This window comes from Danio rerio, chromosome 21, assembly GCF_052040795.2.
Source record: "Danio rerio strain M-AB ecotype USA chromosome 21, GRCz13ab, whole genome shotgun sequence".
Classification (NCBI taxonomy): Eukaryota; Metazoa; Chordata; class Actinopteri; order Cypriniformes; family Danionidae; genus Danio; species Danio rerio.
Window position 1 is genome coordinate 14,884,055 of NC_141041.1, and position 17,166 is coordinate 14,901,220.

The following is a 17,166-nucleotide window of genomic DNA, read 5'->3' on the forward strand; positions in this document are numbered from 1 at the left end:
CCAGCGAAACTGCAGAATCTCAACGCAAATACAGTTCAGAATCCACATCCGCAGACACTGATACACACACTGATATACACACATAACTTTAAATGTTATTGCTTTACACTTCTACACATCCTAGACTTAAAACCAAATTTTTACTTGTAAAAATAAATGCTAACAACTTAAAAGCCACCTTGAGTGGTAAACTCAACATAGCAGTGGTTTATTAAAATGGAGGTGTGTTGCATTTTTTACGGTCTGGATCTATTTGATACTGAGGTATTTGATCTACTGTCTGATTTGCATTCTGGTTGTGCAATTCAAAACTGACTTCAGAATGGTTTTTAATGGCTTTTTCAATGTTTCATGGCATTTCTGAATTTGATTTAATTTTGACGTGACAGAAGTGGATGTTTTATCAAGAGGCAATGCAAAACTAAAGCAAGACACGTGGAAGGGTGGATGAATAAAAAAAGTATCCAGGAAATGCTTGTTTCCTACAAGAGCGAATCTCAAATCATTTAATGACAGATCGGCGCTCCACCTTACTTTTTACTTGACTTTCTTTCTCAACAGCTGTGACTCGACAGCTGCGGTCTGACCCACAAGACTTGTTCCTCAAAGACACAGGTAAGAAAAAGTATATATATATATATACATATATGTAGTATTAAGTCATTTGGATTTTTAGCACAGCACAATTGTGCATTTAAGAACAGCATTTCTATCATTTTCCATTCATTTTCCTCAAACTAGAATGACATGTATCATTTAAAGTAAATCAAATGCATCATTGATGTAAAACAATGCTTAAATGTGATGTGAAACATTTGATTCTGGTACTAATCCTTGTTTAAATCATTTTTAAACTTTTTAAACCACTAACAGAGTTGACAATACAACATTTTGTGCATTGCCTCAAGAAGCTAACCTCAAACCAGAAACCACATGAAATGCCTAAAAGTGTATTGTATGTATATTAATCATATTATAGTTTTCAGAAAGTAAACGTAACAGAGTTGACATACAATTAATCTCCTTATTCTATATCAATGTTTTGTACAAAATGAATGTAATGTAATGTATTTTTTATTTAATGCCATGTCAGCAACCAAGGCTATTTTCATGGTAAGAAAATTCTAGTAATAAATATACAACTAAAAACAACAAACAAATGAATACATAAATTAAATAAGGATAACAATTCTACATTTTTGCCTGGTGTCACTTTGTTAAAACATCCTTAACCCTGTAATTACCCCACCAAGAAAAACATGTTTGGATTGCATTTTTTAACTACTAATGTCGCTAGTTAACATACTTAATGCATTTTTTTTTTCAACACATCCCATAATTTCTAAAACCTCTACCAAATGGTTGATATGTCGGTTATGGTAAAAGTATTGAGCTTATATAATATTAAAAATCGGAAAAAATGAAGTGTAAGACCAATTTATTTTAAAAATGATCAAAATAAAACATTTTTGAATATTAAATCATCTTTATTTTTAGAAGTATGACATCAAATGTTTCAGATTCTCATTTAACACGTTTTTTTTTTTTTACAATAAAACCAAAATCAAGTGTAGTAGTGGAACAGGATTTTGTTTAATTTTTCTGTAAACCAACAATGCTTCGTGGTGTAAACCATTATTTAAATGAGTCATTCTTTAAATGACTTTAACAACTGAAGCGTTAAAAGCATGACAGTCTTGTTAAATGTGTGTACAAATTAATGAGAACAATAAATGACATGCCTTAATGCCTTCCAAAGTTTTCCGCCAGATGATGTGAAATCACTTGTAGCAGGTCACATGCTTTTTCTTTAAGTGCTTTTCAGATTAGTGAGCCCTTTTATGATCAATGTAAAAAAAGTTGACCAGAATGTAGCGACAAACACAAAATAATTATTTTTATTACTGAAATTACAAATAATACACAAAATAGATGTCTCATCAAAGCCCCTTAAAGTGTATTCTACAGTCTTCGGATTATTGCAAATGTTAGTTAATTCATTTAATCATTCATTTTCTTTTTGGCTTAGTATTAATCAGGGGTCGCTACAGCAGAATGAACCACCAACTTATCCAGCACATGTTTTATGGAGCGGATGCCCTTCCAGTTGCAACCCATCACTGGGAAACATCCATACACACTCATTCACACACATATGCTACAGTCAATTTTAGTATATTAACCTATAGCACGTGTCTTTGGACTGTGGGGGAAACCGGTGGAAACCTACGCGAACAAGGGGGGAACATGCAAACTCCACACAGAAAAGGCTCGTACCAGCAACCTTCTTGCTGTGAGGCAATCATGCTAGCATCTGCGCCACCGCATCACCTAAATTAAAATTAGTAGAGTAAAAACTCACAAAAATATGAAAATTAGACTTGCATTTGTATTCATTACACTGTTTTGTTTTTTATAAATAAATGAATAAATAAATGTTTGATCTGAATATTGTCTTTAAGTACAGTATTAGACAAAAACAAAGATCTCTGATTGGTCACCAATAATTTACTGATTTGTGCGAGCAAAGGGTGTCTCTGTTTATTTAAGCTGAACAGAGCAAGGAAATTTTCACAGTTTGTCTGATAATATTTTTTCTTCTGCGTAAAGTCTTAATTGCTTTATTTCGGCTAGAATAAAGCAGTTTTTCATTTTTTAAAACCATTTTAAGGTCAAAATTATAAGCCCGTTTAAGCTATATATTTTTTTCGATAGTCTACAGAACAAACCATTGTTATAAAATAACTTGCCAAATTACTCTAACCTTCCTAGTTAACCTAATTAACCTAGTCAAGCCTTTAAATTTCCCTTTAAGCTGTATAGAAGTTTTTTGAAAAAATATCTAGTCAAATATTATTTACCTTCAACATAAACAGAAATGGGGGGGGGGGTGTTAATAAGAGGGCTAATAATTTAGGGCGGCTAATAATTTTGACTTCAACTTTAATTCTAAGCTTATACTTTATGACATTACAAACTAATTATTACTTCTAATATTATTTTGTATTATTATAGAACTTCTAATTGTGTAAACAATAACAAAACTGGTAATTCCACCAGAACCAAATAAAACCAAAGTAAAATCAGTGGTTATTAATAAATACTAAGTATTCAAATAATACATAACACTTATTAAAAGAATTCAAATAACTATAATTATTTGTATTTCATTATGCGTTAAGTTTGTGTTCATGTCAAATTATTACACGGCTTTCTAGATTCTGATTGGCCAGATGTGGCTCAAAAACAATTTGAATAGTTTTACAATAGTTTTTAATAATGTTATTTTCAATAGTTTTTAATAATGTTTTTTACAATAGTTTTTAATAATGTTTTTGGCAACACTTTTGAAGTTCAGGTCACAATTCAAGCTATTAACTACTAGCTTATTAACTGTCTATTATTAAGATATTAACTGTTCATTAGTTATGAAGTATTAACTTATTCTGCATCCCTAACCGTACCCCAAACCCAACTTCTACTGTATTAACCATTAATAAACAGCTAATTAGTCATTTATTAAGCTTGTAGTGTTAGTCGATGGTTAGTTATATCCATGAATTACGATACGTGTTACGATATGATACGTGTTACGATATTGCATTCATTTATTTACTTTATTTACTACAACAAACACTAAATCCAGCTCGTGTCTCTCTTAATTTTGCAATAACAACCGGTTGGATCTACATGCACAGAAAATGTCCAGACTAGGGATTCTGGTTGAGAATCCAGACTCACTCCCTCTACTGGATGCTCGCATCATCCACAGGAAGGAAGAAAATGACATGGATACTGACCACTAACCACACTTTGACATTCATCAAAACAAACAAACAAAACAACACACTAATGCCCGCTTCTTCTACTTCCACAGCATGCTTATGAGCTACAACATAAGATACATTGCAAGGTGGACAAAAAGGCAATTTCTACCCCTCTTCATTTGCCTCCTGACCGCCAGCCTCATCTACAGTTTACTGCCATTAATTGGTGAACAGCATCTAAACAGCAGCAATGCATCATTCACAAACAACATCACCATCCTGTTGTGGCATTGGCCATTCGGCATGCGCTACAATCTTACAGGAGACGTGTGTCTGAGGGACTACAACATCTCTGGATGCATATTAGTGGACAATCAAACTCTATATGAGAGCGCTGATCTGGTGGTCTTTCATAATTTTGAACTGATGTTCCACAAACAGCAGCTTCCACTGCATCTTTATCGACCCGCCAAACAGAGGTGGGTTTGGCTTTCTTTAGAAGCTCCTCAAAACAATGGAAATCTGTCACCATTCAAGAACATTTTCAACCTGACCATGTCGTATCATCCTGGAGCTGACATTACTGTTCCCTATGGGAAGCTATTGTTGAGGACAAATCCAGGATTAGATGTTATCGTCCCAAAAAGTAAGAGGTACGAAGCCTGTTGGGTGATTAGCAACTATAAGAAATGGCACAAAAGGAGCGAAGTGTTCCAGGAGCTGACCAAAAGCCTAAACGTGCAATTGTATGGGAGTTTTGGCCAAAAACCCCTCCCGAAAGAGGCGCTGCTCCCAACAATCTCCCGGTGTTATTTCTACCTAGCCTTTGAGAATGTACAGTCTCCACATTACATCACAGAGAAGCTTTGGAGAAACGCTTTCCAGGCCAGGACGGTTCCTGTAGTGCTTGGACCACCTCGTACAGACTACGAAGCCGTCACACCTCCGAAATCCTTCATCCATGTTGATGATTTTAAATCCGTTAAGGCCCTGAGTGAGTATCTGAGAGGCCTGATTAAAGATCCAGAGAAGTATAATGAATATTTTAGCTGGCAAAAGAAGTATGTGGTTAAACTATATACAGACTGGAGGGAGAGACTGTGTAATATCTGTCCCATTAATGGACAATTTCCAGCTCAAAAGGTTTATGGGGATTTAGGAGCTTGGTAATGGGCATCTGGTATTTTAAGAGGACGTTCACATTTAATATGAAAATGTTTTTGTTTTTGTAAATGCGAGATGCTGAGAAATGTGAGAGCAGGGGATTGATTAAAATGTGCATGAAAATTGCAAAAACAAAATTCATAGACATATATACACACCGGCCACTTTATTAGGTACAACTTTCTAGTACCGGGTTGGACCCCTTTTGCCTTTAGAACTGCCCTAATCCTTCATGGCATAGACTTAACAAGTTACTGAAAATATTTCCTCAGAGATTTTGGTCCATATTGACATTATAGCATAATACTGTCCAAATGTCGCAGCAGAAATGGATACCCATCAAACCAGGCAATGTTTTTCCAATTTTCTATTGTTCAATTTTAGTGAGCCTGTGCGAATTGTAGCCTCTTATTCTTAGCTGACAGGAGGGGCACTGGTGTGGTCTTCTGCTGCTGTAGCCCATCCGCCTCAAGGTTGGACGTGTTGTGCGTTCAGAGATGCTCTCGGTTGCAACGAGTTACTGTTGCTCTTCTATTAGCTTAAACCAGTCTGACCATTCTCCTCTGACCTCTGGCTTTAACAAGGCATTTGCGCCCACAAAACAGCAGCTCACTGGATATTCTTTTTTGGACCATTCTCTTTAAAGCCTAGAGATGGTTGTGCATGAAAATCCCTGAAGATCAGCAGTTTCTGAAATACTCAGGCCAGCCCATCTGGCACACGTTCAAAGTCACTTGAATTGTCTTCCTTTCCAATTCTGATGCTCAGTTTGAATTGCAGACCGCCTTGATCATGTATACCTGTCTAAACTCATTGAGTTGCTGCCATTTGATTGGCTGATTATAAATTTGCGTTAACGAGCAGTTGAACAGGTATACCTAATAAAGTGGCCGGTGAGTGAATATAAATGCAAGTTTGTTTGTTTTTTTTTTTTAAATAAAATTTGATACTATTTAACTTTTTTGTTAAATAAGTAGCAGATTCACTTCAATTTAATCCTTCATCTGGTTTTACGTGTATGAAAATCCCAGTGACAGGTATATTTAAGGATGGGGCTTGATGCATTTTCCTCCATTAAATCATACATTTTAGTTGATTTAAATCAATTGAATGTTATTAAATTTTTACATTCTTCCATTGTATTTTGAGAACAATGCAATCCAGAAAACACAAGGCAACACAGCCAGAAAACCGCTGGCACAAGTCCCGGCTGAGTCAGTTTGCATGTTATCCCCCTGTTCGCATGGGTTTCCTCTGAGTGCTCCAGTATACGCCACAGTCCAAAGACATGCGCTATAGGTGAATTAAATAAACTAAATTGGCTGTAGTGTGTGTTTGTGTGTGTGTGTGTGTGTGTGTGTGTATGAGCGTTTCCCAGTACTGTGTTGCAGCTGGAAGGGCATCTGCTGTGTAAACATATGCTGGATAGGTTGGCGGTTCATTCCGCTGTGGCAACCCATGATGAATAAGGGAAATAAGCCAAAAAAAATGAATGAATGAATATTATGCATTCGAATTGGCATCAATAGCAGTCTTAGGATGTTTAAACGCTAAAGTGTAATTTAGGGTTAACATTTAAATACCCCCTTTATACAAAGAAAAACAACCGAACGACAAAACCTTTAAGGAAAAATCTACAAACAGGACAATGAAGTGAAAATGAATGTGTAATGAGCCATTTTAGATTGCAACAGAGAACAGATTTTGTGCTTAAAATGGGAAATGTGGAGAATTTCTTTGGGTTTGAAAGCTGATCTACATTGAGGACATGAATGCAATGGTCAAACGTCCAACAGTGGGAATGTAAAAAATGTGAATGCTTTACATGAAGCTGTCTCACACATTTGTATAAAAAGCGTTGGCGAGCACCAGCATGTGCAAAATATGTGCAAAAAGTCATCACTGCAGAGGTCAGAGTGCCAAACTGAAACCACAAAGTACTAAAAACGGCTTCCTTTCCTGTCAACAAGCGGGTTCTGCCTGTGGCCAACAGCAACTCTCAAACAACGGAACAAACATGAACGCAGAGCTACTGAAACCTCAGTTTTAACAATAATAATTAAAAAAAATAAATAAATAAAAAAAAACAGGTGGGTAATTCATTTCAAGAGCTGACATGGAAAAAAACGCTAACATCAAACAGAACTAAAAATATCCATTGCATATAGGTTGTTAAACACTCTTTCACGTTGTTGTTGACGAAAGTTGTGTCCAATTAAGAATTCATGTTTCAGAAAAATTTGACTTCAAGTCATCCTCAAATCATTAACAATCTAAGGAAAAATTTACATGTTATCAAATTTAAAATGGTTCCTTTTTAACTTAAGTTAAATATTGTGCTGTGTCTAAAGTGTGATTTGCTCAATGTAAATGTAGGCTAATATGCAACGTAGCACAGTTTACAAGACGTTTCATTGATATTGTTCCGCGGTTGAACAGTAGATTATCTGCGATTATCTGAGACGCGATACTTTTCATACTGTTTTTCTTTATATATATATATATATATATATATATATATTTCTGTTTTTCTTTACTCAAAAATTATATATTTACTCTATTTATTCATTGAGGTAATGTTGGTTTTATATTCACATTGAGACTGTCCCATTAAAAATAATTTCAGAAAAATATCCTTTGCTAATTCTAAATAGTGAAATCATATTAGCAGTCAAAGTACAACATTGTTCAGTCCAGGAGCAGACAGGGACTAAAAATCAGCCCTGGCATTGTAGCCACACCAGCCCACATTACCACACCGACACAGCCCCACCCAAAGACACGCACATTCACAACCTATATTGGTGTACAGATGGTAAAATTATGTAAGCAGTACCTATTTAAGAGATATTTAAACATTTAATGTATGTGACTGAAAGAAAAACAACACATTTGTATATGCAATTATGTAATTAATTTACTTTTCGGCTTAGTCCCTTTATTAATCTGGGAATCGCCAACTTATTCAGCATATGTTTTACACAGTGGATGCCCTTAAAGCTGCAACCCATTACTGGGTTACCCAATTCCCAATTGGCCTACCCAATTCACCTATAGCATGTGTTTGGCCTTGTGAAGGAAACCAGAAGGAAACCCACGCGAACATGCAAACTCTACACAGAAACACCAACTGACCTAGATGAGGCTCAAACTAGCGACTTTCATGCTGTGAGGTGACAGCTACCTACTGCGCCACTGCACTACCCCCTTTTGAGACTAGTTCAGTAAATTTTATGTATTTGGCAATGTCTGACTTGACTGCCTATCCCTTTTTATGGTCCATCTCTGACAATTAGCTTGTGTTGCACTTACTGTTTGTTTGACATTCTTGCCAGATTTACATTACGTCTGCGTAACCTCAGATTGGGTCGGCTCATTTCGAAACCAGCCGGTTGTTGCTGATTGAGCCAATGCTTAACATTTACTATTATTCTTACTATTATCACCATCATCATCATCATAATATTCAAGTCTCGCAAGAGATAAAAGCTGCCTACATTTAAAAAACAATACATATGAAAAAAATAAAAATAAAAAATATCCACCCCTGGTTCAGTCATCTAAATAGTGCTGTTTGTTTTGAAGTCATACTTGAGGCTCGTAGCCAGCCTGGTGAAAGGGGTAGTTCTTTTTTTCTGAAAAAAGTGGACCTTTTTGCAGTTACACGCCTCATTTTCTATTTAATTAAGAGATTTAAATACTGAATTTTAAGCACTAGAACCTATATTTTTAGCTGAATTGGCTTGTCGGATGTTCATCACACTTTGATGTACCAAAAATATTTCCTAAAAAATGTAGAATAAAGTAATGAGAAATAATATTTATTGTTAAAATACATTGTATTTTATTAGACAAATAACAAACTGTCAAGTAACAACAATAGCCAAAATAGTATTCAAATTTATTTTAATATGAGCCACTTTTGGTGCTTCACAGCTTCTTATTGGTCATTTTCAAGAACAAGGTCCAATATCTAGAATAAATGTCACTTGTAAAATGTTTTCTAAAAACAATACAGTAGGGAAAGAAGACTTCTCTTACATCAAATCGTATGTTTTCTTGCACAGCTGGATGTGGACTTATGAAAAATAATTGTTCGCATTGGGTAAAACTGTCACTGTGAGTCTTCCAAACCAACCCAACCCCCACCCCTTAAATGGTTTAAGTTTACCTTTCTGTTGTCACCTGTAAAAAAAAAACACAAGAAACCTGACCTGTTTTTAATATACCACCTTTGTGTGATTATCCTAAGCTAAAATTATTATAAATAAGAAAAGCCCTCAGCACCAACCTGACTCAATGCCTTCAAGAGAATGATTCATGATGACGTAGCTTCCAACTTTGGTAACTGCAAACTTAGTTGATACAGAAATATGATTGAATTATAATTTTGTTCTTTAAAATGTACCATGGCCGGATTACTGACCATTTATGAACCCATTTTCGCATGATGGAATTTTTGCTAGTGCTCAGAAATTAGCATGTTTAGTTGATTTCATAGACCCATGACCTCAAGTGAGACTGTAACTTTGGTTTACTTACTCCCAGGGCTGTTTACATCGAAGTTGATATTTAGCATCAAAATGTTGGGGTTTCTTTACTTTTTTTTTTCGTAATTCTTATGAAGTGGTTCATTTGGCCTGTGCTCAACCCCCAACCTGGAGGACCTGTAACTTTGGTTTACCAAACTTTTTTGTAGTGAATATTATCCCTACTGAAAAAAAAAACTACTTAAACCAGCCTAAGCTGGTTTTAGCTGGTTGACGATACAGGCAGGTTTCCAGCCTTTTCCAGCCTGGTCAGGCTGGTTTTAGCTGGACATAGCTGGTTTTGACTGGGCTCTCAGCCTGGCTAGGCTGGTCAAGCTTATGTTGACTTATGAAATAGGTCATGTCCCAGAGGCTGGAAGTGACCAAAACCTCTCTAGAACCAGCTAAAACCACTCAACCAGCCTAGGTCAATTTAAGCTGTTTTTTTTTCCAGTAGCGATGCTTGTTTGTTAGTTTATTTTTCACTTTTATGACATTAAATAATAGTTCCTAACTAAATTATAACTTTATATACAAGAATTAAAACAATGCTGGTTTGTTTCAGCTAAAATTGAAGTACCAGCAATATTTTTAGTGACTTAAATTAGCAGACACACAATGTCATAGGACATTTATATTAGGTTAGATTCAGGTCACCAGCTTCTAAGGAAAATGTTATTTTGAAGTCCAATGATTACGTGAAATGACGTTGACGTTTTGTTGATTTCATGTTCTTGTTGAAAGGGACCAAAATCCAACATTGAGCTAAAGTCTTAAACCAACGTCATATTGACATTTTTTCATCAGGTATGGCAACCAAAAGCCAACATCTGGGGCCTGTTTCAGAAAGGAGGTTAACTGAAAACTCAGAGTATTTTAACCCTGAAATGAGAGAAACTCTGGGTTTTCCGTTTCAAAATGGCAGGTTTGTTAAACTCGAGAAAGCAGGGTAAGTCAAGCCTGTTTCTGAAAGAGAGGTAACTTTAACTCAGAGTCAGTTACTGTGGTAACTTACTCTGTGAATCTAACCTGGTCAGAAGCAGGTTTTATTCTCTAAACTCAGAGTTTCTGTCTGTCTCCTCCCCTTTTTTAAAGATGAAGCAGTAGTTCTCGCCTTAGAAATACGTTTCCACCCACCTATTTTAATGCTTATTTTGAATACGTGCATAAAAACGATTGATAGAAACGTCATGATGCACATAACTTTTTAAAATATGTATAAAAAATGTGCATAACTGAGTAGGATAAACTTTTATTCGATAGAAAATGTGCACATAAACTACGTTCTTTGTTCTTTTACTGAACAAATTACAGTATGTACATTAAAAAAAAGATCATGATCATATGATATTGAAAATGTGTGTAAATGGACAAACCAGCAGGCTGAGCACACTGTAACATGTCTTAAATATTGTTTTAGTCATTCTAAAATGCCTTAACTGTTTCAGTATTATTGTATATTATTAATTACCTCCGAACGTCTGGTGCGTGTCAAGAGTCTCCGCGTCTCATGGCTTCAGACGCCCCCACGTGTTCATTGTGTTTCAGCATTGTCTTCTGACATCGAGGCGCAAGTACATTAATTAGACTAAATAAAGAATTAATTGACGCAGCTTCTTCTACCACAGTAAATTCTGTTTGTACTGTTGACATTTGGTGCCAGTTTAATCAGGAAGTGACAATTTTTTTCTCTTTGACTCGTTGGATGGAATTTTATTTGCATCTTTTATGCAATATTCCAGTTTTGCACATAAATTTATGTAATATATTTGGATGGAAACATATTGCCTACATTTTAGTCACACACAGAAGAACTGTACTAGAATGGCTTATCCTTTTTAAATAAATAATTAAATTAAATTCACCTTCGACATGCACTGTAACTAGATTAATGGATTATTCTTTCTAAAAAGTATTTTTAGTACTGCTTACCTTCTAAATGTTATATTAACCTCTATCACTTGATCAATAAAAAAGGCAGACACACAAGTGAACTGTTAAATCATTTAAAACTAATAAATGTATAAAAAAGTTCAGAAAAAAATATAAACGTCACAAATTACATTACTTATTTTATTATACTTAAATATTTAAATACTTAAAAAGTGAAATTAGGCATTAACTTGAGCAGCTGTTTTCCCACGCTAACTGTCTCTTCTTCACTGATGGTTGCTTCTTTTCAAATATATACACTCATATTTGCTATAACTTTGCATGAGAACATCAAGTTCAGCTGGAGAAAGAAATGGTGATCTCTTTTATAAGATATTGCCATAGTCACTCGTAATGTCTGCGCTCCATTGATAATGCCTTTTTATAGTCACGGTGTGCGCGCTTAACTCTGAGTTGGTCTACTCAAAGTTGATTGACCCAACTCAGATCAGCTGTTCTGAAACCGAAAACTCAGAGTTTTTAACCTCTCGGTAAATCAACTCAGAGTTCAAGTTTAAACTCTGAGTTGTTTGAACCTCCTTACTGAAACAGGCCCCTGATAGACATCATAGTGGTAACGTCCACACAACGTCAAACTGTAACATCATTAGAGGTTGACATTTAGCTTTAGGTTGTGTTGCAAAGTAACCAAACTACAATGTCTGTCCAATGTTGGATTCTGATGTCAACCGATTTTCATTTCCAAACAAAATGCAATGTGCCATGAAGGGGTACAACCTCAAACTGACATCATGTTGACGTCCTGTGCCTGCTAAGGAAGTCCTGAACCGAAACCAGTTATAACACCAAGGTACTAACCTGCTTGAAACAGATGCGAAACACAAAAGTGACTGTTAAAGAAAAATGTTTTAATTGCTACCTAAAAGTTATTGTAAGAGTTGACAAGAGCAGAGTTTCAATAAATTATCAAATATGGCTTTAATTTACTGCGGGTGAGCATGCATGAATTGAGACATTGAAAGATAAGGCACATGACCTCCACAGAGAGGCTTTCAAACTGGCAGCATATTTATGTATAACCACCCTGATAAAGAGTACATCTAGAGGCATTTCACTTGGAGATGGGAGAGTGCAAGCATTTAGAGAGGTGAAAAAGAACAGTGACTAATGTTCTTGTCAAATCATTTGATAAAAGTTCTCCAAATCGTAATAAAAAAAAAATCCATCACGTCATTAAAATTAAAAAAAAAAAAAAAGGAAAAAAGAAAGTCAAATTTAAATTTCATCAAGTCTTGAATTTGCTGCCAGTTCACACAAATACGAGAAAACTACAAAGTTATGGAGACAAATATGGAAATATACTTTGGTAAATCATCAAATATCAAACGTTTAAGACAAATATATGTACATAAAAACCGATACATGAGCAAACATTGTTAAAAACAACTATAAAAATGATGAGCCTATGACTTCATGTGCAAACGCAGTAGTTCAACAAAGCACTCATAACACAATAATCCATCAGGTTGCTAGTGTGAATGGTCAAAACCAGACACTAAACAATAAAGTGTCTCAAGGCACGTATGGAAAGAACCAAATGAACAGATGCAGTGTTACAAAAAAAAATTAAAGAATAATAAGCATGGCTGATTTGATCCATAGCTTGGCTTGGAGCTTTTCTATAAACTTTAGTGAGCACCTGGAGCAAGTTAGCTGGTGAGATGACCCACCAAACCAGGGTGCAAGCCGTTTTTGAAGACATCTGGTCGGTGGAGGGATGGCATGTATAAGGCAGGGGCTCCTCCAGGATGGGCTGGTCCAGGATAGCCTTGACCTGGGAGCACAGTGCCACCCATGTGGGGTGGAGGTGGTGGACTCTGCTCGTAATACTGTGCTTCAACACACTCGTCATCAAAGGGCAAAGCTAGACGCTTTCCCTTCTGTCTACGGTTGCAGAACCATACACGCACTACCTAGAGAAAAGCACATTGTTAAAGTCAAACAGCTTCTAGAAGGTGAAAAATGCTTCACAGACTTTGAGGCGTGCTTACATCTCTCTCCAGGCCTAGATCATCCGATATGTGCGTTATCTCCAGAGTGTTGGGTTTGGGGCACTTCACGAAGTACGACTCTAGAGCAGAACGGACTGTGCCTTCCAAGCTGGTCCTCCGTTTTCTTTTTCGCGTGTCGACAAACACCCGTTCAATTTTGTACATCTGAAAGATAAATTGAAATAACATTAAGCTCAAAATTAAAGCTTGTTTGACATAAATCTTTTGATAAAATGAAAGGTTAAGAGCAACAAATAAATTTTTTGCAAGTACATGGAATCATTTATGTTGTTGGCCAATCAATGCAATAAGTGGTCATTTGTTTGATTATAGCCTGTACAACAAATATACTTGATATGCTAGTGTGAGGATTTGTTTTCTCGTGTGAGAAAATGTAGACCACTCAACATTGTCATACACTTAAGAGTATTATACCAAAACATTTTTTCACAGTTTGTGTTTGATGTGCATAAGGGTTTCATTATGAGACATTCAACCTCCACACTAGAAATTGAATGGTGACTTTAAATGTATTTTACAACTGCTAAATGTCAAGAGTTCAGATGCAAAAAACTCTAAATGGCATCTAAAATTCTTAAATCAAAATTTCTCAGGTAGGTTCAGTAACTTTACTAATAAGGCAACGAATGGGTTCTTTTCGTTGCATTTTAAATGAACCCTGTTAAAAAAAAAGAAAAAAAAAAAAGAAAAAAAAAACTGCTTAAACCAGCCTTAGATGGTTGGCTGGTTTTCTCTGTTCGACCAGCCTGGCTTCAGAGTTTTGGCCATTTCCATACAGTCAGACTGGAAAATGACCAGCTATAACCAGCCTAACCAACCTAATTTAAGCTGGTCAAAGCTGGATTCCCAGCCTGTCTAATCTGGTCAAACTGGTTTTAGCTGGTCATTTCCCAGCCTGACCAGATAAGACCAGGGTGGAATTGGCTAAAACCAGTCTGGAAAGGGTCAAAACCTCTCAAAAACCAGGCTGGTTGACCAGCTAAAACCAGCTAACCATCTCAGGCATGTAGCCAGCCTGGTGAAAATGTGTTTTTTTTTTTTTTTTTCATTTTTTTTAGCAAAATTTGGACCTTTTAGCAGTTATTCGCCTCATTTTCTATTTAATTAAGAGGTTTAAATTAATATTAAAAAATTAAATATTAATAAAAACACTTTTTTAAAATGCAAATTACATTTATCAATAGAAAAAAAGGAATCTGTTAAAGTTTTAAATTAAACACTGTAGCCGATAGTTACTTATTAGGTAAATACACTGGCCAGCACATTCCATCTCCTCAGGCAGAATTTGGCCATTTGAATAATAAAAATGACATTAAAAATAAAAGCACTTTGATTTTTCCAGCCATTGTAAAACAAATAAATTCAAGGATAACAATAGGCAAATTAGTATTCAAATCAGTTTTAATATGGGCCACTTTTGGTGCTTCACACCAAAGATTTGGTGTGACACACAAGGTCAAAGATTTAGAATAAAAGTTACTTGTAAAAGGTTTTCCCCATTTAAAAATATTACAGTAGTGAAAGATGACCCCACTTACATCAGATTGTATATTTTCTTGCTCAACTGGATGTTGGACTGATGAAAAATAAGCTTGCATTGGCCAAAACTGATTAGCTAAAGTTGCACTGATGTGACGGTCAACAGAGGATTCGGCTTGGTCTTAAAGCATTTTTTATTTTCTCCGTTTATGATGGTGTGGCAGCCAAAATAGGACAAATGAGCTCATGTAGATTCTGGACCTTTGTCATTGAGAGGTGGGTCTTTAGAACCACCTGAACCCCCCATCTGCCCACGGACCTGCATCTTGGGCTGGTTTAAGCCAGATTTTTTTCCATCAGGAAATAGATGAACAAAGGAGGTTAAAATTTTTTTTTAATTTACAGAAAAAAAAATAGGTGGCATTTAGAGGCTTTTTCATCTGAACTTCATATATAACCTGGTGTTGTGTAATTTACTGATCAAAAAAACATTCCTACATTATTTTGTATGACACAGTATACAGTGTTATTCAAATTGGAATTTAGCTCATTGTTAAACTGGTTAAATGAACAGGAATAAACACCCCACGATGAAATTAATGCTATAGCCTACTGCATCAGGTACCAAATACAGTTTGTAAAACACTCATAACAATACTAAAAACACAGTAGCTATGTGAAACACGCACACAATCCAAACGCACTCAGGATGCACAGGAAACTGCTAGCACATAACGCACAAGTTCATTGACAGGCCGTCGGCAGTTAGCGCCCCCTGTTGTTATGAAGTGTACTCACATCCTGAGGGTTCTCGGAGTTTTCGGCCTCGTTCAACCACCTCTGCAGCAGCGGCTTCAGTTTGCACATGTTCTTGAAACTAAGTTGGAGAGCCTCAAAGCGGCAGATTGTCGTCTGACTGAACATTTTGCCTTAAACAGAAAACACAACCTGTTAAAAGTTTAAACAACTTCATATACAATTACTGAAACCGTTTGAGACCATGAACTCACCATACAAGTTTCCAAGCGCGAGTCCCACATCTGCCTGCGTGAAGCCCAGAGTGATGCGCTTGTGTTTGAGCTCTTTCGCAAACTGCTCCAAATCTTCAGTAGTCAGAGTCTCCTTAAAAGAAGACGTTAATTGCAAAACTATCAAGTTGCGTTCACGCTAAAGCAATAGTATAAAACTAAAAGCAAAACCTCACCTCTTCCTCAGAATCACTGCATCCTCCACTGGAGGACCCACTGCTCCGGGGTGCACTTTGCGCTTGAGCTGAGGGAATGTTTTGCGCGGTGCCTCCGCTAAAAAATCCTGGGCTTCCGAACCCATTTCCAGGAGGAGACGGAGACAGAGATGGGGATGAAGCGGAGGGAGTCGGGGGAGCTTGGGAAATATTAGCTTGGGCCGTAATTTGGGACAGTCCAGGCCAGAAATTAGGGTTCCATGGCGTGTAGTAGTTCACCCCCGTGGGGATGGAAGATGTTCCAGCGGTGAGGTGATATTGTGACGGCGGCTTGTTTTCTTCATTCCCGTATTCTTCAACATCTTTCTCGGTTTTGACCTCAGATGGCATCTTAATTTGCTCTCTAGTCTCGCCGATAGGAGGGCTGATGTTCGCCGGCTGAGTGGCGGCCGTCGCTCCTGCAACCTGCCCAGTAAACTCGGGGGCCGCAAACGGGTACCAGTGTTTGGGCTGCGTAAAGTCGCCACCTTGCAAATCGTTCGTTTTAAAATCGCCTGAAAATGGAAAGAAGGTCTGGGCTGTCGCGGGGGTGATTCCGTTGAAATGGGCCTTGTTAAAAATCAGACTTGGATCCTGAAGCATACCGTGCGCAAACTGCAAGGACGCTCCGCCAAGTCCATCCAGGCCCGCGGCTTGAGGATACATGGCCCTGTTGACCTCATAGGGTCTGCAGTCTGCTGCTGTTGGGCTCTGCGCTCTCTCCGTCATCTTTCCGCTAAAAAGGTTGTTGAGATTTCAAACAAGAAAGCGTAAAGACTGCTGGTTTGATAATCAATAAACGTCGATCAGTTGCTCCATCCCAGGATGATCCAAACAGACTACACTCAGATTGCGCGTCTCAGTATCAGCCTGTGTGGAAATGTGCGCAGTCCTTGTGTGGCGGCCATCAATCAGAATGGGCCAATAATTCACCACCTCCAACTCTTCCCAATCTCAGCTCTGATCCTGGCCCACACAGGTTTTGCTAATCAATCGGAGTTGGAGGCAGGGGTCTGAACCAACTCCTCTCCCATTGGCCA

At 37.0% G+C, this 17,166-nt stretch overlaps 2 protein-coding genes across 5 annotated transcripts; one reads left to right on the forward strand and one right to left on the reverse strand.

Annotated features, from left to right (window-relative positions):
- The first annotated feature begins 534 nt into the window (after positions 1–534).
- On the forward strand, positions 535–5,059 carry fut7 (fucosyltransferase 7 (alpha (1,3) fucosyltransferase)). Its single transcript, NM_001037390.3, is given in 2 exon segments — positions 535–615; positions 3,878–5,059. A coding segment is annotated over 1 exon segment (1,059 nt). The 5' UTR covers positions 535–615; position 3,878; the 3' UTR covers positions 4,938–5,059.
- A 7,181-nt stretch (positions 5,060–12,240) lies between these two features.
- Positions 12,241–17,088, reverse strand: pou5f3 (POU domain, class 5, transcription factor 3). 4 transcript variants are annotated; one of them, XM_087299143.1, is made up of 5 exons: positions 16,109–17,088; positions 15,915–16,023; positions 15,703–15,833; positions 13,405–13,569; positions 12,241–13,322 (listed from the first exon to the last, which is right to left on the reverse strand). In XM_087299143.1, the coding sequence occupies exons 1-5, from the start codon at positions 16,853–16,855 to the stop codon at positions 13,278–13,280; spliced, it is 1,197 nt and encodes a 398-aa protein (XP_087155269.1). In that variant the 5' UTR covers positions 16,856–17,088; the 3' UTR covers positions 12,241–13,277.
- Between the last annotated feature and the right edge of the window lie 78 nt (positions 17,089–17,166).